The sequence below is a fragment of the Desmodus rotundus genome, chromosome 2 (assembly GCF_022682495.2).
Source record: "Desmodus rotundus isolate HL8 chromosome 2, HLdesRot8A.1, whole genome shotgun sequence".
Lineage (NCBI taxonomy): Eukaryota > Metazoa > Chordata > Mammalia > Chiroptera > Phyllostomidae > Desmodus > Desmodus rotundus.
This window is the reverse complement of record NC_071388.1, coordinates 158,743,148-158,766,445: the sequence shown is the minus strand read 5'-3', so window position 1 is coordinate 158,766,445 and position 23,298 is coordinate 158,743,148. Positions and strand designations below refer to the sequence as shown.

At 35.7% G+C, this 23,298-nt stretch overlaps 1 protein-coding gene across 3 annotated transcripts in view; it reads right to left on the bottom strand.

The window, feature by feature from the left end:
- Window positions 1-23,298, bottom strand: part of DCAF17 (DDB1 and CUL4 associated factor 17) — a 33,577-nt gene that overhangs the window by 5,633 nt on the left and 4,646 nt on the right. Inside the window, exons 2-12 of one of the 3 annotated variants that reach the window (XM_045196265.2) lie at window positions 23,202-23,284; window positions 22,401-22,491; window positions 19,803-19,939; window positions 19,027-19,087; window positions 17,784-17,873; window positions 15,232-15,336; window positions 14,842-14,947; window positions 9,781-9,923; window positions 6,346-6,455; window positions 2,746-2,833; window positions 1,966-2,049 (exon numbers count right to left, since the gene is read on the bottom strand). In XM_045196265.2, the coding sequence (XP_045052200.2) occupies window positions 1,966-2,049; window positions 2,746-2,833; window positions 6,346-6,455; window positions 9,781-9,923; window positions 14,842-14,947; window positions 15,232-15,336; window positions 17,784-17,873; window positions 19,027-19,087; window positions 19,803-19,939; window positions 22,401-22,460 (984 nt within the window). In that variant the 5' untranslated portion in view covers window positions 22,461-22,491; window positions 23,202-23,284. The remainder of the gene's footprint in view (window positions 1-1,965; window positions 2,050-2,745; window positions 2,834-6,345; window positions 6,456-9,780; window positions 9,924-14,841; window positions 14,948-15,231; window positions 15,337-17,783; window positions 17,874-19,026; window positions 19,088-19,802; window positions 19,940-22,400; window positions 22,492-23,201; window positions 23,285-23,298) is intronic. The other 2 variants (XM_024561506.3, XM_045196264.2) reach the window with 2 other exon arrangements.

The window sequence follows — 23,298 nt, the reverse complement described above, 5'->3', positions numbered from 1 at the left end:
TTAGTTATGTCTTTCTTGAGCATAGTTTTATATACAGGGTAAGGAGCTTTCTGCTTTGCTCTCAACAGATTTCTGTGGTTCATAAATATACATATTTTCTTTTTTTGAAGCCTCGTACTAGGCCACCTCCAACCTATTTTTTTAAATTTTCAAAAACTGGACTTCCAGCCAAGATGGAAGCATAGATAGGTATGCTTAGCAGACTCACACAACCCAAAGAAGGACAACTGATTTAAAAACAAAAACAACCAGAACTGCCAGAAAATCGAACTGTATGAAAATCTGACAACTAAGGAATTAAAGAAACATTCATCCAGACTGGTAGGAGGAGCGGAGACCGGCATCTGGGGTGGAAAGGATGTGTGGCAAGGCAGCAGCTTGTGGACCGGGCAGTTGAAACTGCAGCTGCTGGACTGGGTGGTCCCACGTTTGCATGCGGATAAATCAGAAGGAACAACTGGGGAGCGAGACAGACCACACAATCAGGGTTCCAGCATGGGGAAATAAAGCCTCAAAATCTCTGGCTGTAAAAATCGGTAGGGGTTGCGGTGACAGGAGAAACTGCCAGTCTCACAGTAGAGTCCGTTGGAGGGACCCACATGGTCCTAGAATGTACACAATCCCACCCACCCACCAAAAGCAGCAAGAAAAAAAGGAGACAGTTACCTACAAAGGAGTTCCCATAAGACTATCAGCTGATTTCTCAAAAGAAACCTTACAGGCAAGAAGAGACTGGAAAGAAGTATTCCGAGTCATGAAAGGCAAGGACCTACATCCAAGATTACTCTGTTCAGCAAAGCTATCATTTAGAATGGAAGGGAAGATAAAGTCCTTCCCAGATAAGGTAAATTTAAAGGAGTTCATCATCACCAAGCCCTTATTATATGAAATGTTAAAGGGGCTTATCTAAGAAAAAGAAGATAAAAAATATGAACAGAAAATGACAACAAACTCACAGCTATCAACAACTGAACCTAAAAAATAAAAACAAACTAAGCAAACAACTAGAACAGGAACCGAATCACAGAAATGGAGATCATGTGGAAGCTTACCAGCAGGGAGGGGGAGGGAAAAGGTGGGGTGGTAGGTACAGAGAATAAGAAGCATAAGTGGTAGGTACAAAATAGACAGGGAGGTTAAGAATAGTATGGGAAATGGAGAAGCCAAAGAACTTATATGTACAACCCATGGATCTGAACTAAGGGCGGGGAGAATGCTGGAGGGAGGGGGGTGCAGGGCAGAGGAGGAAAAAGAGAGAAAAGAAATGGGACAACTGTAATAACATAATAAAATATACTTAAATTTTTTTTTTCAAAAACTACCCTTAGAAGACTACTCTAATATTTCTACCTGGAAAGAGTCACACAAACGATATAGTTTTATGGTCTAAATGGATTTAGTATTTATGCAATGGTTATATATCTGAAGCATGATAACTGAGTTGATTTCAAAAGTCCTTCCAATGCCTCTTGAAAAGAAAAGGATAAAAACTAATTGGCTCAGTGACTAGAAGTGCTATGTGAGGCCCAAGGCCAAACTGACTTACTATACTTAATACCCTCCTTCCAAGGCCCCCGAACATTAACAAACATATCCATGCCTAGTAGGTAAAAAATAAGGCAAAAGCCATAAAGTCATCAGGATATAACTCAAGAATTCTCTATTAAGAGATTTCCTTAGAAATTGTGCACATTAACAAAACAAATCAGTAAGTAAATGGTGTTTTCAAATTATTTCAGTTCTATGATTCTTCCTGCAAATAAAATCTTATTTTGATTTTATGATTCCAATCTGAAAAGAGAGGATACTGGGGATGCACTGGTTGAAACAGCACGCACAATCCTACCAAGCAAGCCTGTATGGAGCTCACTCCCGATCTCTACCGTAGGGTCTGGGTAGCGTAATTTAAAAACCATAGGGCAAGTGCACACTAGCTTGGTTTGTTATCTCTGGCTAAAGTAATACCTCTTGTTCTGGGTCGTCATCCAGAAGGTTAAATTTCTTCTTTACCACCCGTCCAGAAGCAGTAACAGTGGGTAAGTTTTCATTCTTTCATATGGAAAGAAATAAAAAGATGTGACAAGTCCTATAATATGCAGTCAATTGCAAAATTACATTAGCAAACTTGGCAAAATTAACCAACCCTTCTCCAACATCCACACTTCTTTTCTCAGTTGGTAAAATTCTGAATGAGATTTCTGATCTTCCAGTTAGTAAAACCAGTAAAGTTTTTAATGGATAAAATACTAAGATAGGCAAAAAATAAATACAAAGTTTATAGATTTGCTACTTTATTTGCCCTTCTGATTCTGCATTAGTATAGTACAGCAAATAGAGTGGATATGCTTTGGAAATTTCCTTTTTTTCTTCATATTCTTAATTTATGTGCTAAAGGAAAAAGACTGTCTGGAGTTAAAGCATGGTATGTGCTTTTTAAAGATTTATATCTTCCTCTAGTTACTCTAAGTTTGTGCAATTAATTAAACCCAATGAATCAGTAAAAACTTAAAGAGAAACCCAGAAAGGAAACAGAAATAAGCAAAACATAAGCTCAATATACTCAACTCTTCTCCAAATCTCCTATGTACATGGGATTAAGACCAGCTACCCATGTAGACAAAATGAACAGACTTTTATAGGATTGTGCTGTTCTTTTCAACCACACTAAAAGGCAAACACATTTGCACTATCATATTCTTACATAAAAGGACAGCGATATACAAAGGATTTTAAAGTATTCCTTACTTTGTTCTCCCTGTTGGCCAAAATGACAAAATCTTCAGAGATCTGATGCTGGGCACTATTATTTTCTACTTCTTTTAGCTTTAAAACTCTGAAAAGGGAAGAAAGGATTCTAAGAACCTAAGACTTCAATGCACCATCAAAATGCTAAAGTTGAACTATTGAAATGAAACTTAACAAATGAAAATTACAGTAACAACACTGGGTTAGTTCTCCTCTCCTTTTCATTGGTCTGAAATATTAACGTCTAATCACTTAGGTGTCTATAAACTCTTTCAAATTCAGAGATTTTGTTAAACAGGAAAATGTAGAATCTGTGACCACAGGTGCTGCTGAGGTAGGCGATGAAGTAGCGTGCTCAGGTTTAAGAGATCTTCCAAACTGGCTTAATTAAAGTAACTTTCCAATAACCTCATCGCTGCCAGCCTGCAACAGGTCTTTAATGTTTCCGCTTTTACGATGGCATTATAGTACAGGCATACCTCGTTTTATTGCTCTTCGCCTTCCTGTGCTTCACAGATGTTGCACTTCTTACAAACTGAAGGCAAGACCTTCCACCAGCAAAAAGATTAAGGCTCATTTTATTGCAATACTTGTGTTATTGCTGTGATCTGGAACCAAACACGCAATATCTTTGAGGTATGCCTGTAAATATTTGCATTTTTATTTCTGAAGACAGAACGAGATATCAATGAGCACCACTTGGAGTTAACTATAAAACAGGCTGGATAAGCAACTAAGGCTAACCTAAGAGTTTTCATGAATAATGTTTAAAAACTGCAACTGACTTAATACTTTCCTTTTTTCTTAGGGTTGTATTTACAGATTTGGGTTTTCTGAGTGCAAATGGTCTCCCTGGATCAAGAAAAAATAATTTGTTCATCGCCCACACAAATCTGTTCACAGCACTAACGAGCTTCAAAAGCACAATGTTCTCAAAGTTTAAAGTCTCAAATGCAGGCAAAGGGAACAGCAGGGAGTAGCAGCTACTGTGGCCAGAAGAGTCAGAGGCCTTAGAGTTTGCCAGAGACAAAGAAATCAGATTAATTTTGAATTACTCAATTCTTAGTGACAATATTTTAAAATACCTTTTTTCTCTTTTTTAAAAATTAATTAATTTATTTTTATTCAGTTACAATTATCTGAATTTTCTCCCCATCCCTCCACCCCACCCCAGCCAGTCCCACCTCCCTCCCTCACCTCTACCCTCCCCCTTGATTTTGTCCTTGTGTCCTTTATAGTAGCTCCTATAGACCCCTCTCCCCACTATCCCCTCCCCACTCCCCTCTGGCTATTGTTACAATGTTCTTAATTTTAATGTCTCTGGTTATATTTTGTTTTTTTCTTTTGTTGATTATGTTCCAGTTAAAGGTGAGATCATATGGTATTTGTCCCTCACCGTCTGGCTTATTTCACTTAGCATAATGCTCTCCAGTTCCCTCCATGCCATTGCAAAAAGTATAAGCTCCTTCTTTCTCTCTGCTGTGTAGAATTCCATTGTGTAAATGTACCATAGTTTTTGGATCCACTCGTTTGCTGATGGGCACTTAGGTTGCTTCCAGTACTTGGCTATTGTGAATTGTGCTGCTATGAACATTGGGGTGCATAGGTTCTTTTGGATTGGTGTTTCAGGGTTCTTAGGGTATAATCCCAGTAGCGGAAAAGCTGGGTCAAAATGCCTATCTTTTAAAACCTGGCAAAAGGGCACACACTCTTTGTGGACTTTATTTTCTTAAACTGAAACTAATATTAAAAGATGGGTGGCAACAAACATTAAAAGTGAGGTTTACTAAAGCTGAACCACAGTTTTTAAGACTTTTAATAAAAGTTCATAATCTTATTTCATTAAGTCCAGTTGTCCTCCTTATGCTCAATCCAGAGTAGACTAGTTAACAGGAAGCAGAAGGAATAAAGGCAAACACCGCCCTTCTCATTCAACAGACACTTACTGAGCACCTAGTCTTGCTAAGCACTGTGCTCAGTGCTGGGATTATAGGCATCAGAAAACCAGACTCTTTCCCTTATGGAGCTTATGATTCCAAAGCTAGATATTTAACCAGATATGCACACAAATAATTAATTGAAGTTGCTGTAAGGGCTACAGAGGAAGACTACATAGTGGGTGCAATGCAAATATGACGGGTGAGGTCATCTAACAAGGGTATCGGGAAAGGTCGCTGAAAAAGGGACATTTAAGCTGGGGCATTAAATATGAATAGAATTAGGTAGGAAAGTAGCTAAGGGAAAAAGACTCCTAACAGAGGAAACGGGTCCTTAGCTTTGTGAACAGAGAGCATGACTGAAGTAAACTGAGTTGGAGGGAGGGTCTTTCAGACCATGCCAAGAGCAGTAAGAAGTTGTGAAAAGGTTAAAGCAGAATTCACATGGTTAGTTTTTTGTGTTTGTTAACATTTGTAAAAATCACTCTTAGCTGCTGAGAAAAAAAAATAGACTTAGATAGTGCAAAAGTGGATTTTTGGAGTACACTATTAAATTATTATAGCCCAGGCTAGTGATGAGAATGGTCTGACCGAGATGGGACAGTGGCCAAGGACAGAAAGGGGCAGATTTAAGAAATATTTAATGACAGAATAAACAGCATGGACAGGATATATGGTGTGTGAGTGACAGAGAGAGGTAGAGAGAGAGAAAATATGCATGTGACTGTTTAAGTATATGAACATTGATAAAAGACAAGGAGGTAAGAAAGTGCCAAGAATGATTCCAAATTTCTAGCATTATCTTAGGGGAGAGGTTTGGGCTGGGATAAAAAATTTGAAATATTGTGATCTTTGAAGCCAAGAGAATATAGAATCCTGGAAGAAAACAAGTGACAAGGGGAGAGGGTCCATCTGCCATTAAAGTCGGAGCAGGAGAGCATGAAAGTACACTAATACAGACAGGTCACAGAGAGAGGAAAACTGTGGTGTCAGGGAAGTCAAGTGAAGAGTGTTTCTGAGGAGGACAGGCTAACTCTTGGAAGATGGGAGTAAACAAAGCAAAACAAGGTTTACGACAAACAATCTGCTACTTCTCCTGTGGTAAGGCTGTCATTTAGAACAAAGACAAATCACACCCTGGCTGGTGTGGTTCAGTGGACTGAGTGCTGGCCTGCGAACCAAAGTGTCACCGGTTCGATTCCCAGTCAGGGCACATGCTTGGGTTGCAGGTCAGGTCCCCAGTAGGGGGTGTGTGAGAGGCAACCACACAATGATGTTTCTCTCCTTGCCTGTCTTCCTCCTTTCCTCTCTCTAAAAATAAATAAATAAAATATTTTAAAGAAAGAAGAACAAGGGCAAATCCTTTTTGTTCTCATTAATCCTGGAGAACTAAGACCTGATAAGGATGAGCCAATCTGTTATCTTCTTTCACTTATATATCATCCATCAAAGAACTTACTCAAATGTAATATTTACAAGCAGTAACGATGAGGCTAAAATAAATAAAGTTAGGTTTTCTAGATGTCAGTCTCTGAGAAAGCACCCTACAAGCAGCTAATTACTTCCATACTTGGCTCAATAGTTAGCTGGAAAAAAATTAAGATGCCAATAAATGCTACCAAAAGCTGCTTTTAATTTTAAAATAACTAATGAAAATACTTACTTGACCTGATTTGGGCCAACATGTATTATTCTACCAGAAGCATCAGGATGAAAATAGATCCAGTCAGATTCTAGGGAACAACAATCCATTTCTTGGATCCCATTTTTTGCCTGAAGTTGGGGGAAAATATTGAAAACAAAGATTAAAGGAAAATAAAAAATATTTTTTTCAACTCCATCAGCAGAGACAGATCAGTCAGGGACAGGGAAGGGAAAACATTAACCAGTTGAACTGGGGCATGTATGAGGGCTGAATCAGGATGCTCATACTTGAGAAATCTAGAACATTTAAATTCAGAATTTTCAAAGACTTACCCTGTACCATACATTATACGTCACAAATGATAACTCAGTTACCACATCTCAAACACACCTAACTTGTATCAGGCCCTGCCTTAGATGCTTTTCAGCCACTATTTCATTTGATCTTAACAACATTCAAAGCATATATTGTTATCTACATTGTATGGATGAGAAAACAGAGAGTATAAATCATTTGTTCAATGTTTTGTACCTACTAAACAGCAGACACAACTGCAAAGTCCACACACTTCCCATTGTATAACTCTGTCATGATCACTACGCTCATGCAGCCCCTACGCCTTCCTCACCACCCTATCCCAAGCAAACTGTCACTCAGAGGGGTGACATGTTTATGAAAATAAACATGGAATCAAACCCCGAATCTCAGGCACAGGTCATGCGATCTCCTTGGATAAGTCAGACACTAAACTCTAATGCTGAGAAATGGTCCAATATTGCTTAGCCTTTAAGACAAGTACAGAGGTTTATTTCACAGTAATATATTTAGACATTGAGATAAAGATACAGAAACCTGCATGATATGCAATCACATATGTACATGAATGTTTTACCTCATACACAGGAGTACTGGGCACTGATACCAACATGAATACACAGACTTCACTGCTTTATCCAAGTCATCTAATTATTTAATTTCTCCAATTTAAAATGAAATGCTACCATCCTTTCTATTTGATAGAACAGGTTTTGAAACATGAATGTATTTATTCCATTGGCATATACTGACAGCACACTGTGTTTGAGGTACTACACTAGGCGTTTGTACCGACATGGCTGTGACATAATCCTTGCCAGGAAGAAACTCATAATCGAGAGGGGAGGCAGAAAATGAACAGACAGCAGTGAGGCAGCGTGGGGGACAAAGTGACCGAGCCACACACAGGATACTGTCAAGCCTCCATCCAGGCGAGCAGAATTTCAGGAAGAAAAAAGGCTGAAATAGAGCCTTAAATGATGAGCAGAAAATGGCTAGAAAGAAGAGACAGCAAAATCGAAAGCACGTAAGTGTTACGCCATAGAGCGCGCATGTGCATAAACACGAGCAGCAGCCCAAACCAAACTGAACTGTACAGGTGCAGCCGCGAGGCTGGGGAAGCAGGCCGGGGCTCCAGCACGAGTGCTGCCTATGCCATGCTTCTTAAACAATTGAATTTAACACACTTTAGGTACCAAATTAGGGAATGAGCTTTAGTTCTTCAGGACTTAATAAATATCCTGATAGGAATAATGGCATTATTACATTTTATAAGAAAATGAACACAATTAAACATCTTGGCTGCCGCCACTGAAATGAACGTGCCCATGACGACACTGGCTTCAGACGCTCCTCTGCTGTAAAACACGTACACAGTGCGCCTGTCTTTCTTTAGGAGACCGTTCCGTTTATTACAGTGTCTGTAACGTGAAAGAAACAATACCCCTCTGTGTTAAACACTGAGCCGCATTATTACCGACTTACTGTAGTTTGCATTATTTGTTCAAATGGCAGACTTTAAAACCCAGTTAAATAGAAGGCTCTGAAACATTTTCTGGATTCTTCAGTTTGGGCGCATGTGTTCTGTGGTTACCTGCTCTCCCCACGGACAGGCGGAGAGGCAATGCGCATACGCATCGTTATGGCCCTGCAGTAAAGCTATCCGGCACAAGGGGCAAAACCTCCCCTGGATTTGGAAATTTCTTATGACTATGCTAAAATACAGATTTGACTAAACGTTATAATCATAATCAGTTATTTCAGAAGGAGAGCTTGACAGGCACGCTTGATATGGACTTTGAAGGCCATTTTATACACACACACACACACACACACACGAAAGGATATGTACTCTCAGTTCTTCTATAAGAATATATACTAAGTATCCAGGATGTGAACTGTGGAAGGTTGGACTGGAAGGAAGAGTTAAGTAAAAAGTGAGATCGAGGTCCTGTTGGCTGAAGGCTGTCCTCTGGCTGGGAGGAGAGCAATCAAACCAGACCCGTCATGGCAGGAAAGTGCCCTTGAGAGTCTGTGTGGAAGAGCGTATCACTGGGCTGACCAACCAGGAGTCGCCATACGTGATACGTAATTGAAAAATCAGAAGGGAACAATGCTCTTACAAAAAGAAAACTAGAACACACTACACAGAGTGTCCCCTGGTGGCCATGACATCAAGGGAAATAGAGAAATGAACACAAGACTGTGCTGATCTTCAGCATGGTAAAAGGTGACCTGTGACTTTAAAAGCCGTTGGGTCCAGCAGGGACTGAGGAAGATCCTGGAGAAGATGGGTGTGGAATAAACTGAATCTGCCTCAGAAGAGTAAGTTCATTTGATACATCAAGATATTCCAGAAATAAACAAAATTGAATCAGCAATACGAAACAAGATGGAACCCCTCCTCTGTGCACGCACGTTTTTGCACTGACCGGAATCACTGTACTTAACAGACAACAGCTATTCGTAATTTATCTACATATTTGCTTTCTTTTCAGCAGCCTGAGGGAAGGAAATGTATCCCAGCCATGTCTGGCACACAGTGGACCCTAAATAATGTTTATTAAGTGATAAATCAATGCCTAAATAACTTTTTAAATGAAGAAAAATTGATTTAACAGGTAGAAATTTTCTATTGTCTTACCATGTACCATTTCTTTCTATTTTGCCATAAATAATTTAAGAATAGCCTTGAAAGTTCAAAGTGTTTCATGGCGTACATTCTGAACATCAGAGTTCTATTTGGTTCTGTTCTGGAAAGTAAATAGCAACAAAGCATGAAAAAGCAGAACCAACAACACATTCCAGCAGCAATTTCAGAGGCAGCCTGAACATATTTCATCAATGCTTCCCACCACGAAGCTTCAGAGATGTTTGGCAGGGAACTGCTTGCTGGGAGGTTGGTAAGAAAAAAAACCTAACCAATCTCTGGTGCCCTAAAAATGTTCAAATGTTAATGTTTAAATTCTAGGTAACACAAGCCTTTGCTACATTCTCTGTACTCTTCTGTACTATACATTAATCACAAATTAATACAAACAAAGACGTAACTCTTAGGAATGTGGACCTTTAGACAGGTAGCAAAGAAAGAATTTGACACTAATTTGCTACTAAACAGTCTGATCACTTATGATTTACCAAGGAATTGTCTTTAAGGGCACAAATATGGAAAACTCCTTTCTGTTTCTTCTTATTAGGTGTGATGATGTAGTGCCAAGGATGGCCTCCAATCTGAAAGGCGTTTTCCAGGGAGGAGACCTCAAAGAGCAGTGGCGGTGTGTCTGTGGAGACGGGCAGAAGGAATTTATTAGCTTTCTCTGCTCTGGTAGCCTTGGAACATTGATTAACTGAGTTAAACCTTTTTTTGCATGCATCATCTATGAGTTTCCATTAATGAAAAATTACTGTGTTTAAGGAAATAAAATACAATCAGAAAAGGCGCTTATCGCTAAGAAAAGAGAAAGCTGATAGGAATCAAATGTTAGGCTATGAGTCAAATTTCTAGACATCTCTTTTCAGATACATGTGACCTGTAGCTGAGTGGAGATAAACAGTGGACTGAAGGTGCTTATGGTGGCAAAAATGACAAAGTACACCCAATAAAAGCAGCTGCCATGTATATACAAGACTGGGCTAGATACTAATTCCAACTCTCATAACAACCCTATAAGGTAATTAGGTCTAATGATTCTTTCAGACATGAGGAAGACATCTTCCGTAATCTATACTAACAGGTTATACTTATCAAACTTTACAAGAGCAGTCTTGCTTCGGATTTCCAGTGTAGAAGTGATATGAGTCACAATAAATGTAACCAGTTAGGATAGGTCCTGTCACAGTGGAAGCATTATTAAAGGATAGCCAGTACTACCATATCATCATTAGCCAAGTTAGCTTTAAGGTAGTTCAGAGACATCCAGTCAGCCACTGTCTTTTGGAGATTGACATCATATGAGAAATACAGGCATAATTTGCGTGTTGCTTTATTGCACTTCACAAGGGTTGCATTTTTTACAAACCGAAGGCAAGACCCTCCACCAGCAGAAGAGATTCGGACTCACTTTACTGCAATACTTGCTTTGATGTGGTAGTCTGCAACTGAGCTCACAGCATCTTTGAGGGATGCTTTATTGTGATGGTCTAGAACCGAATCCGCAATATCACCAAAGTGTGTCCATAATCTGTTGGTGCTACTTGGTCTTCTTCTTTGATGACAATTAATTTTAGGTAGAGTGTAATAGACTTACTCTTACAGAAATACATATGCAGAAGGTACAGCTGCTTTAGAAGATCAGAATTCCTTTTGGGCAGCCTTGTAAAGCACCACATGTCTGTTTGGGCAAGTGGCTGATCTATGATTCCTTTGTTTACTCCTTTACTTGAGAGTTTAACCTTTGGTTTGTGAGGCCATCACTGTCAGTAAAGTGGCGTGAGTTAGGGAGACCATTTACTCAGTCACGTTATCATAGAAATGTGTGCTGTATTAGGCCTCTTCATGAGCACAATTTACTTAGTGTTATACACAGGGAAAAAAACAAATAATGAAAAGTGAGTTCACAAACTGACAATCTTGAGAAGGAAAAGACAGGCATAAACATATCAAATATATTTAAAGTTTTTTTAAACTTTTAAGAAAAGGGTAATATTCTTAATATATAAAGAGGTCTTTTAAGTAATAAGAAAAATATGAGCACCCTAAAAGAAAAATGGACAAATGATGTAAGTAAATTATGGAAGAAATATAAGCATCATACGCAGTAATATGGTGGCTACCAAATGACAGTGGATGAGGAAAAGAGGAGTTATAAAAAGAAAAAATATAATTAGAGTTTGAATTTGAGATTAAAATTTTAAGTAGATATGGAGAATATAAAAGAGGTTTCAAATTTTTTTTAAATCAATGCAAAAAGATGTATTTAAAAAAGAAATATTTCCCCCAGCAGTTGCTAAAAATGGCCCAAAAGAAGCAATAAGAAATACTTCCCCCAGCAGAAGACTCTGCTCACTGCAACTCGGCTGGGGCCCTGCTAACTCCAGAGTCCAGATTTTAACCTCTAAGGCTATTCCCAATTTTTTACAAATGCCCTGGAAGCTCTCAGCGGGTAGTTGATTCCAGTCTGGGGGGGGGTGGTTAGGGTGGGTGCAAACCTTCCAGCTGTCACTATAAAGGGTATTTACAAGAGTGTCTGGGGGTGTTAGGAGAGTAAGGGAGTCAGCAAAATGAGTCCTTCTGGCCGGACTGTAAAAAAAGACCCATTAAAAATAAGATAATAAGTCTTTGAGTCAGTGAAAGGCCAGGCAATGATACTTCAAAGGGGGAGTTTTAACATCAAGTGTTCCAAATGATTGTTGTATTGTTTATAAAAAAAGAATGGCTATAATAAGATAGAACTTTTCTGTAATTTCATAACACAGGGGATAGTTACATTTGTCATTTTGTGCACATGTGGATGTATCTGGGATAAATCTTAGGAGTGGAATTGCTCAAGGAGACCATGCAATATATGCAATAAATGAAAGGGCCTCTTTTATACTTCCACCAACCCCGTTACCTAAATTTTTGATATTTCAGAATTTGAAGTGATGTATCTTACGATAATTTTAACTTACATGTCTCTTATCAGTGACATTGGGCTTTGTCCTCCCCTAATGAAAAGCCATTTACACTTCCTTTCCGTTTGAACAATATCGTTTGCTCATTTTTTTGTTGTTACCACTTTTTTGTATTGCTCTGTAGAACTCTTTACATATTGACAAAAGTAACCCTTTGTAGTATGTTTTGCAAATATGTCCTGTTTGTTATTTGATTTTTGAATTGGTTGTGTTTTGCTATACAGAACTTTATTTTCATGTAACCAAATTACCAATCCATTATTTTAACATTTAAGAGTAAGTTAGTCTGCAGATATATGTGACAATATAAAATGAATCTTGAAAATAATATGCTGAGTGAAAGAAGCCAGACAAAAAACACCATATCATCCCATTTATATGAGACTCTAGAAAATATAAGTTTAATTGATAATGAAAGAAAGCAGTTGCCTAAGGCTGGGGTTTGGGAGGAAATTGACTGGAAAGGGCACAGGGGAACATTTTGGAGTGATAAAAATATTCTAAAGCTTAATTGTTGTGGTGGTCTTATGATTATCCACATTTGGCAGAACTCAAACCGTATAGTTAAAATGAGTGCATTTAAGTGCATGTACATTATACCTCAGCAAAGTTGACTTTTTAAAAAGCAAGTTGTGAAAGAGTATTTACAGTAAATGTTTAGTTTTAGACATATAGAAATACACACATCATAAGATTAGTAAAAAATAAATAAACACTCTAAAAGGTGATAACAGTTAACACCATGTAGGAGGACTATGAGTGTTTAAATTTTCTCTATTTCATTCATTTTTATTTTCTATTTTTTCTGTAGTAAAAATGAATGCTTTGCATTAAGAAAAATGTATTTAAAATTAAAATAAACATGTTGTTTATGATCTTAAACAAAGATTTTTTAAGATCATAAAGACTTTTATGATCTTAAAAAATAAATTTGAAGAAATGAATAGGATTGCAGTCTCTACAGATTTAAAAATTCAAACTTTCCAATAAAACATGCTACTTTTCTTAGCCAAATGTCAGAAAAGTACTAACTTATAACGTTTTACATTGACAACTGATTTCATATATCATGTTTTCAAACATTGTTATTTTGAAGTTGAGGAAAGCAATGCCCAGAGCGATTTGGTAATTTGCCCACTATCACCACCGAGTTAGCAGCCAGGTTTCACTGCTACTAGTAGCAGACCAAGATTCTGATTCCAAATCCAGCCCTCTTTCTACAAACAGGCACCTACCTAACCCACAGCACAATCCTGCCGGCTCTGTGCTTTACCGCCCTATTTATTCTTTGTTTTACTAACCTTCTGCATTTCAACAAAAACAATGCTACCACTTTGGGAAATTCTTTTCAAAATAACATTTTAGTTACCATTAGAGATGGTAGTTTTAAATTCTTAATAGATTCCTGCCAGAGTGTTTGTACTGAATATAGAAACTATTGTTGGGCTGAGTTTTTACAAAATTGCCTAATTCAGCTGGTCCAATTCGTTTAATAATTTGGGTAACTTAATTGGTTATATTGAATGCTCAGTGGATTTTATAGTTTGTCATTTATTACTAAAAAGAACATCTTTCAAACAATTAAATCTATTTCTGTTTCTCGATCTATTAATAATATGTTAAATAATGACGCAAAAAATTCTTGTCTTAAGAGATTCTGACTATATTAGAAAACCCTTTGGAGTTTCACCTAAAAATATGATGTTAATTAGTTGGAAATAAAACATCCTCAATATAGTAAGGAATGACTCTTAACGAACTAAGAATATAGATAAAGAGACATCAGAATAAAAAAATGTATTTTATTTTTAAATTTCCTCATGTGACTTTTTTAAAAAATATTTTATTTATTTATTTTTAGAGAGAGGGAAAGGGAAGGAGAAAGAGAGGGAGAGAAACATCAATGTGTGGTTGCCTGTTGTGTGCCCCCTACTGGGGACCTGGCCCGCAACCCAGGCTTGTGCCCTGACTGGGAATAGAATCGGCAACCCTTTGGTTCGCAGGCCCATGCTCAACCCACTGGCTATACCAGCCAGGGCTACTCATATGATTTTAATACCTTTCTGCAAACATTAAACCATCCTTGTGTTTCTAAGATGAATTCTGGTCAGTCATGATTTATTTCTTTTAACAGACATTGCTGAAGTTGAGTAATATTTAATTTCTTCTTTATTAAACTGAACTTGATAAGCTAGTTAAATATAGAACATTTTCATTATATTTATAGAACAGTGTACAATTTTCTTTTTTGTGTTTTATCAACTATTAAGTATACTAGGAGATTCTCTCTGTGTCTAAGCTCTATGTTCAGATAGAATGGTAATTATATTTTCCTTGGAAAATACCTTTCTTAGAAGTGGGTTAATTTTATAGAATTGTAGAATACTAAATGATAAGGGGCCAAAGATAGTATTATTTGCTGCAACTAGTCAATGAATGAATGAGAGATTTTTGTTGACATCTATTGAATAGCAAATAGTATACTGTACAAAAGTAAAATAAATGAGTCTGTAATTAAATTATAAGGAAAACATTTGGATCATTACAGTATTTTTTAAGGTAAAAAATACTATATAGTAGCCATACCTGTGATTTTAATATTACAAGGAATGCCAAAAGGAGCCTCTCCCACAGTTCCAGTAGTCCCACCCCATCTGCATGCACACCCTAAGTCAAGTTTCTGTTGCATGAACTAAAAACAAAACAAAACAAAAATGGTGTCTTTAGCACCTACTTATTTGTTGTCTGGAGAGAGAAAAAACCAAATTCACATGTATACAACAGAAAATGTTTATTTATTCAAGGGCCTGTTTATCTTCCCACCCCTCTGTTAAAGGTTACTTTGTCTTCCGGCATTCATAGTTTTGTAGAGTAGAAATTTATACAAGTGTCTTACTCAAAAAGCTTTGCATTTAAAACATCATACCTCAATCCAAACCTCAAGTTAATTATATGGCAAACTCGAGTTTTCTCTACCTGTTCAGTGATGGCTTGGAAGCTATAGAGTCTGACCAGTCCTGAGCTGTACATCAAAATCAGTATTCCATGAGATAAGGTAGCATCTGTAACGTTCCCGAAAATCTGAGGGGAAAGGTAGATATCACCTGAGAAAAGACCAGAAGGCCAGTCCTCTGAGTGTTCACAGTGGTTTGCACATTTGCTTAATATTCGGACTATCACTACAACATTGCTGCCTAGCATCATAAGATAATTATAATTTAGAAACTCGAAACTAAGGTGTTATTAGGAATGAGCGGTAAGCCACTGGAGTCTCAGGCTGCAGCACTAATTAGAGATGCAGCAGCTTTCATTTGCTTCATCCATTTGCTTCACAGTTTTGTCAATATCTTTTAATAACAAATTGTATTCCTCACGGATATAGGTTGACACGGGGTCCATCTAATTCTTAATGAGTATTTACTCTCCCATGTATATCCTGTCAGGAACCTATTCTTGTGTTAAAATATTATTTATAAAGATTTTTTTTTAGCTAATTAGAAGGGGAGAAATTGGATCTAAGAAAGTAATTCTAATAAGAATCAGCCAGCTCCAGATTTTTATCATTACCTTGTTCTTTAAATCTTTAATAGTGTTTAATTTTTTAGTCATATAAAAATCAAACAAATTAAAGACCAAACACTGAGCCATTAACCAAGCTAACCTTGAGTAAGGCTTTGGTTCATTGTTCTCTTTCTGTTTCTGTGCACTGGACCCTGCCTTGATTCTCCACAGAGCTCTGATAAACTTGATCCTATACCTATTTTAATATTTAACAAAAGCAAACATAGACAAATATTCACAGCAATGAAAGAGCAACTAGAAATTACGTGACAATCTGTGTCTATTTCTGCTCCAGACAAATTACATAGTAAAGATTTACTACCCCAATAAACAGTTTAAAGTGCACTCTAAGCCTGGGGCCTGGTGGCCTTATTATACATGGTAAGTGAAAGATACACTTCAATTCCAAGTAACCACAATCAAAGTAATCCAAGTAACCATTTAATCTTTTACATGTAAGAATAAATAGAAACAATTTATGACTTTGCTAAATGTTCATTCCTGTTGTGGACTGTAATAAGTAAATACAATTACTTAATCCACAAGCACAAAGAGAAAAATTACATTCATGAGTTTTGGTCATCTCTCAAAAGGTAAATTATAGATTGCTTTGATCTTGATTAGCTCATGACTTTTTGTTCACTGATCCTCCTTCCCCACTTTGAAGTCAGGACTTGTGTAATACAAACATAGTTTCAAATAATGAGTGCTATAATAAAGTAGCCATTCTATTTTAAGATTTGGTTTGTACCTTCGAGTCAAGTCTAGATTAAAATTCCAGCTCCTCCATTTACTACCTGCTTAACTTCCTAGTTGAATACATTAGGTTATAATGTTGTAAAATGCTCAAACTGCCTAGTATAAAACAACAATTAATAAAGAACTAATATTATTCTTTAGTCTTTATGCAGTTTAGTATATTATGCTAATTAATTTTAGTGGACCCTCAAGATCTGTCCTCTATAATACTTTAGGTGCTTAATTAAAGACTAGTAGAATAAGGCAACAAATAACTATTCACCCAGAATAAGTAACCATTTTTTTTAAAAGAAAGTAGGAGACTATTGATTCTTTTACTTGAAAGAAATTTGTCCTTTCTTTCCTTCCATATAACCACTGCACAAATCAAGAAGAATGGCAGTAATAAACCCCCCCCCAAAACTGAGAAATTTGCATATTTAATTGTAAGGCTTGCTTATATATCATAAGTTTTACATCTATATCTTTATGTAAGATGTCAAATGCCATTAAAATGAGGCATTTTGTTGCAGCTTTTTGCCTTTACTTAATGATCATTTTAACGAACTTTGGAATAGCCCTCTGGAAAAGTACCTTACTCATTTCATAATTTTATACAATAGTGGTTTGTTAATGACCACAGGTATTTAACACTATCCACATGAGAGGCACAAAAACATGCAGAAAGATGAAGAGATGATTAAGCTCTCTTTCTATGTCAAATATTCTCATATATTTTGAAATAAACTAGATCAGCAAGCTTTTTACAGTAAGGAACATTTTTTTTTAATAGAGAGAGGGTAAGGGAGGGAGAAAGACAGGGAGAGAAACATTGATGTGAGAGAGAAACCCATCAATGGGTTGCCTCTTGTACATGCCCCAACCAGACACTGAACCTGCAACCTAGGTATGTGACCTGACCGGGAATCGAACCAGATACCTTTAGGTTTGCAGGACAACATCTAACCAACTGAGCCACACTTGTCATGGCCAGTTGGGAACATTTCTAATCAAAACACCTAACAAATAATTAAATGATTACATTCCATCTAATTGTCAAAAAATTAATGTTGCAATTAACTCAGAAATGAATTTTTTGGGGGGGGGTGAGAGACTCCAATTATTTCTCTCTCACATTGATGTTTCTCTCCCTCTCTGTCTCCCTCCTTTCCCCTCTCTCTAAAAATAAGTAAGTAACATCTTTTGAAAAAAAAGAAATGAATTCTTACCTTTTTGCTGATCTCCAGAATCCCTACGAGTGAAAAAGGTAGAACATGGAACACTGCAAGGTGCAGCAAAACAGACTGCTGAATGCCCGCCTAAAAGAAAGGACGGAAATTACTGGCAGTTCTCAAAAGCACTTCAGAAACACTCTGCTTTCCTGAGTTGAAAACATCCACCTGTCCTAACATGCAGTTATAGAGATATTTTTCATGATTTGACAACAGCCATCTATCTACACTGCAAAGTTATTTAAAAAGGGAGGCATATGTGTACAAAATATGTCCATGACACCCTGCAGTCACACACATGCACATACACACAAGAACTTACAGAAGTAAACATAACACTAAACATTTCTTAGCAACAAAATATACTTTATATACTGTACAACAAAAACATTTTATATACTGTATAACAAGATATGTTGTATATTACATACTGTATATCACTACATTATGATATGAATTAACACATATTTGTAGTAATATATAGTGATATAACAAATTATATTATATTTTAATATAATAAATTAACATACCTATTTATAGAATAATATTCTATTTTAATATAATATATTAATAATGTATATGATAAATTGGAATTCTAATAATAGAGTCTAATCAAAATACACATAGTTATCATGACCCCGTCATTTGAAAGCAGTGTTACACTGATGTATCTATATGAAATGAGAAAAAAACACCGCCAATAAAAGCTTGAGTGATTTCTCTGCTTGAAGAGGACCACTTCCTTACTTTGAAGAACAATATCCAGTCAGTTTCTTTCTACTATGAAATATAACATAATCTGTACTACCCCAGAGTGGCTTAACAGGAATTCCTTTTTTATTCCCCACCTGAGGACATTTTTTTTTATTTTTTTATTGAGAAAGGAAGGGGTGGGGGAAGGTAAGAGAGAGAGAAAGGAGGAGAGAGAGAGAAACATCAATTCGAGAGAAAAACATCAATTGGTTGCCTCCTGTAGGCTCCCTAACTGGGGATCGAACCTCCAACCTGGGCATGTGCCCTAACCAGGAACCGAACCCACAGCCTTCAGGTTTACAGAACGATGCTCCAACCAACTGAGCCACACCAGCCAGGGCTTAATGGGAATTACTTAAATTTGTGGTACAGTTTTATAGCATGTTTCAGAAAACGAAGATCATTAGTTCTTTCATGACCAATCTGCAGGCAAATTCCTATGGAAAAAAAAGTCTTCATTTTTTTAAATGTTTTTTAAGATGCCTACCTGCCGGGCCAGTGCTGACTTGACTGCAATGACTTCTTGAGGAGTGTCCCAGCTCAAGTATCTTTTAAAAGAATGAAGCAAAGTTTATTCACTTGGAAAGGGGGAGAGGAGGTTTCTTGATACTTAAAATCAAAATATAATAGATATTTTGTAAGTTTTTTAGTTATTTAAATTATAAAAGCAAAGTAATTTATTTTAAAAACAAGTAAATAGCTAAACAATTCCCTCCTTCCAGAGTTTTGATGAATAGAGATTGTTTGATCTAACAGTATTCAAAACTTAGAAAACAAAATAACTATTTCAGCTTTAAAATGAAGTTATAAAAAGCATAAAAATATTACCTTCAGATCCTGAAAGCACATAGTTTCTCCAAAAAATGTATACCTAATTTATAAAACTAGTAATTAAAATAATAGTTCTTAGATTGCACTAGGCAGGTAATTTAACTAAAACAGACTAGCCTTCAGGAAAACCTACCATAAAGTGCATCTTACGTACAGAATATTATTTATAGATGGAAAACACAAGAATTTTTTAAAGTTTATCTGCCAGCTGCTATAGGTTTGTTACTTATGAGGATACATACAAAGAAAATTATAAAAGGTCTGTACCCTCAGATCTTCAAATGTAGTCATGAAGAGAGAAAAAGAATAGGTTTATAAGTTAAGATCCAGGTATACAATGGAAAACTTAAGAAAAAAAAAGCAGCTTTGCATTTCCTGCACAAGCCTCAAATTTTTATATTAAACCTCGAATAATAAAGTCACAAATAATACCTAAATTTGCAATACGAAGCAAGGTATATTTTCTCGAGGACTTTTCCTGTGGTTGCTGATATACGAAGTAACCAGTTATGAGCAGTCAGTGCTATGAGTGCGGACTTGTAATCCGATGGACTGGGCAGCATTTCTCCCTAAAACGTGAGATGTGAAAATGAAACTTCTTGGCCACGAACAATCTGCAATATTCAATGTCCAAAGAAAATAGCTAAACACTTAAAGAAATAGTCAAATAAGTAAACCAAAAAAGAAATAGCAAATATTCAAATGCCCGAAGAGTGAATTAAAACAAGGAAAGACAACATATGAGTATTTTCATCATTAACTTACTGAACCTATTCAGATAAAGCACTTAAACAGTACCTGAAATAAAGTATTACTTATTAATTATTATCGATCATTAAGTATTCAACAAATGTTAACCAATCATCATGAAAGTATTACTAATACATAACTAGCTAGTTATGTATTATTAATAAGTATGTAATTAGTATTACTAATACTTTTATGTATTAGTAATAAAGAGTATTACTAATGATGCTGCTGTGATGATGATAATAGCAATAACAAGTTCTTAAAACCATATAGAATAGTATAGCAATTAAGAGTCATCACTAGAATAGATACCTCTTTATTCAAAGACTTATTTTCCCTTTGATAAAAGTCAAAATGGCAAAAGGGCAGATTATCCCAGTATTCACTAGCTCTATTTTAACTCCAAATGAAAAGCTGTAATCTAGAATCAGGGGAGCCAGAAAAGAACAGAAGACAGACCTGGCTTAAAAGGTACCCTATATCACCAATGAATTATACCCCCAAAAGGAAGAGGATAGCTGCTTGGGCAGGTCTGCCACAGAAGAGTTACCACAGGGCAGAAGTCTGAGGCAGGAAGAGAAAGAAAGCAACGGGTTCTTCTTTGATTTGTGGAATAAAAAGGAAGTTCTAAGAGAAAAGTTAAAAACAGGAAAGTTAAGATTAATCTAGTATTTGCTTAGGCTGTAAGTGAACAGGTTTTTCTTTTAATCAATTTTTTATTCTATGGTATGTTATATAAGTATCATCTCATGGAGATTTTTAAAGTTTTAAAAAAATGTACTGTTTATACCTTGACTATTAAAAAAAAATATATATATATATATAAAGGGGCATATATAATAGGTTTGAGCTATTTTCCTAAACCAAAAGTTATATTTCATACAATGTATCAGAAAAGCAGGGTGCTAAATACAGTTTCACATCAGTATGTTAAAAACAATGCAATACACTTCTCAGTTTTCCTTAATGGAAAATCTTGCTTCACTTCAAATGAGAACAAAATGTTTAATGAGAAATGAAGCTGGGAATTAGGTTACCCAAAACTCTGTTTTTATAGGACTGCTCTAAATTTTTGGTGCTTTGTATAGTGTCTTCAAAAACATTACTCAAATAATAATTTTGTCATCATCCTCCCTGCACCAATGAAAATGGATGCAAAGGGTTTTGATATTGGGGCACAACAGGTATTTTTAGCCTTCAATAAGAAGTTAGGGAAGAAAACATAGATTTAAAGCTTTCTGATTTTTTAAATGGACCCTTTAATGAACAGAGAATAAGTACCCAGGGAAAAAGAAAGAAGTCACTAAGAAAACACCAAATTTATGTAAAATAAATATATGTAAAAACAACAGTGTTTTTTTTAAAATAATTTTAACAGTAAATTTAAAATATGGTCTTCTTATCCTTTAAACATTATTTTTGATTACATATCGTGAGTTCTATTTTTCCTAAAGAAGAACCAACCAGATTCAAAGACCTGACTAATTTGTTGTATCTTCCAGGACATCTTCTAATACACTGATCCCATGGAAGACTAATATTTAGAAATAAACCTCAAAAAGGGAAGTTCTATGATCAAGAGTTTGGAAAAATGGTTTAACAATCACCATGCAGTATTATTATAAGTATTATTACTATTAAAGGCTCTGAAAAGTAATTCTATAAATTTGTTTACCTTCTTACACTCAGAACATCCCAGATTTGTCAACAACTCACTTCCTCCCAACCCCTTTAGCAACTATAAGATAATAGCATCTAAAGAAAACAGTGTCCTGAAAAATACACACTAGGGCAATGCTGGTCTAATAGAATGAGCTTATCTTATTTCCTTTTTTTTATTTTTATCTTATGATTTTCTTAACAAGGTTCCTGGAGAAAACTCATAAGCATCCCCTTTCAAACAGTCATGTAACGTAACTGTTGCCCATAACATGTAGCATAACATCTAACAAAAATACTTTGTTTCAGTATAATAAGTAGAATGATTTCATATACACTAAGAATAACTATAAACTAGTTTTTATTTCTTATGGAGCTTTTAATCAGCTCAAAACTTTTTCTAATTTTCAAGATTAACAAATAGTATCACATTTAAAAATATATTTATAATATTATTATTTCATGAGGAAACATAATAATCAACATATAAACTCTTGTGATTCCTTTAAGATTCAAGAATCAGTATGACATTTAAATTTCATTCCCTTATACAATATATTAACAATAATCACTTCTAGCCTAAAAATGCTTTAGAAACAAAGGCCTAAAAACAAATCTTACCACTGGACATTCCCATAATAAAGCATCCTCTATTTTTTCTGATTTGGAACATTTTGGCATCTCATAAAGTTTTCTGGGTTCTGATGCAACACTGAGAAAAAAGAAAAATAAATGATTAATGATTATTCATCTTGTTAACGGAGACAGTGTTTGCTCAAGTTTGTGTGATAATTTTTTCTATTCAGAGATTTAGACTACCAAAATATTTCTTCTTAACCTTGTTTGCTTTCCTCTTCTTGGTTATGTTAACATTTTTTCTGGTCATAAAATTTATAATGCATATTCACAGAAAAAACTTCTTTAAAATATAATAAAATCTAAATAGATTTATACTATAAAATACCAAAACTAACCACTATTAACACTGTGTTTAAACACCTACTTTCCTTCATATACCTATATCTACTTGCAGATTACTTTCTAAAACATGGTCACGAACATTTACTGCGAATATCTCAGCTGAAATCCATGGTGTTCATATTCATTATTCTAATATTTTTAAATGAAACTTAATCAGATAAAGAGCCCCATTATTTTAGGATGCAAATTAGTAAATAAAAAAAAGGAAATACCCTTTAAGGATTTTTACTCCCCAAATGCCTTTCAGAAAGGTTGAACAAATTTATACTTCTGCCAATATTGAACAGTACATTTCTGATGTGAAAATAGCCTCTTACCTTTAATTCATATTTCTCTGGTTACTACTGAAATGTGCTCATAAGTGTTTTCATTTCTTTAACTGATGAACTTTCAAATTAAACTACTATTAGACACAATTTTGAGGGGAATAATTTTATTCACCTTTGATATTCTCTCACTGATTCAAAGGTTTAAATCAAACAGAATTTCACAGGAATGAAAGCAACCTCACATGTGATTTTAACCTATAGGAAAAACA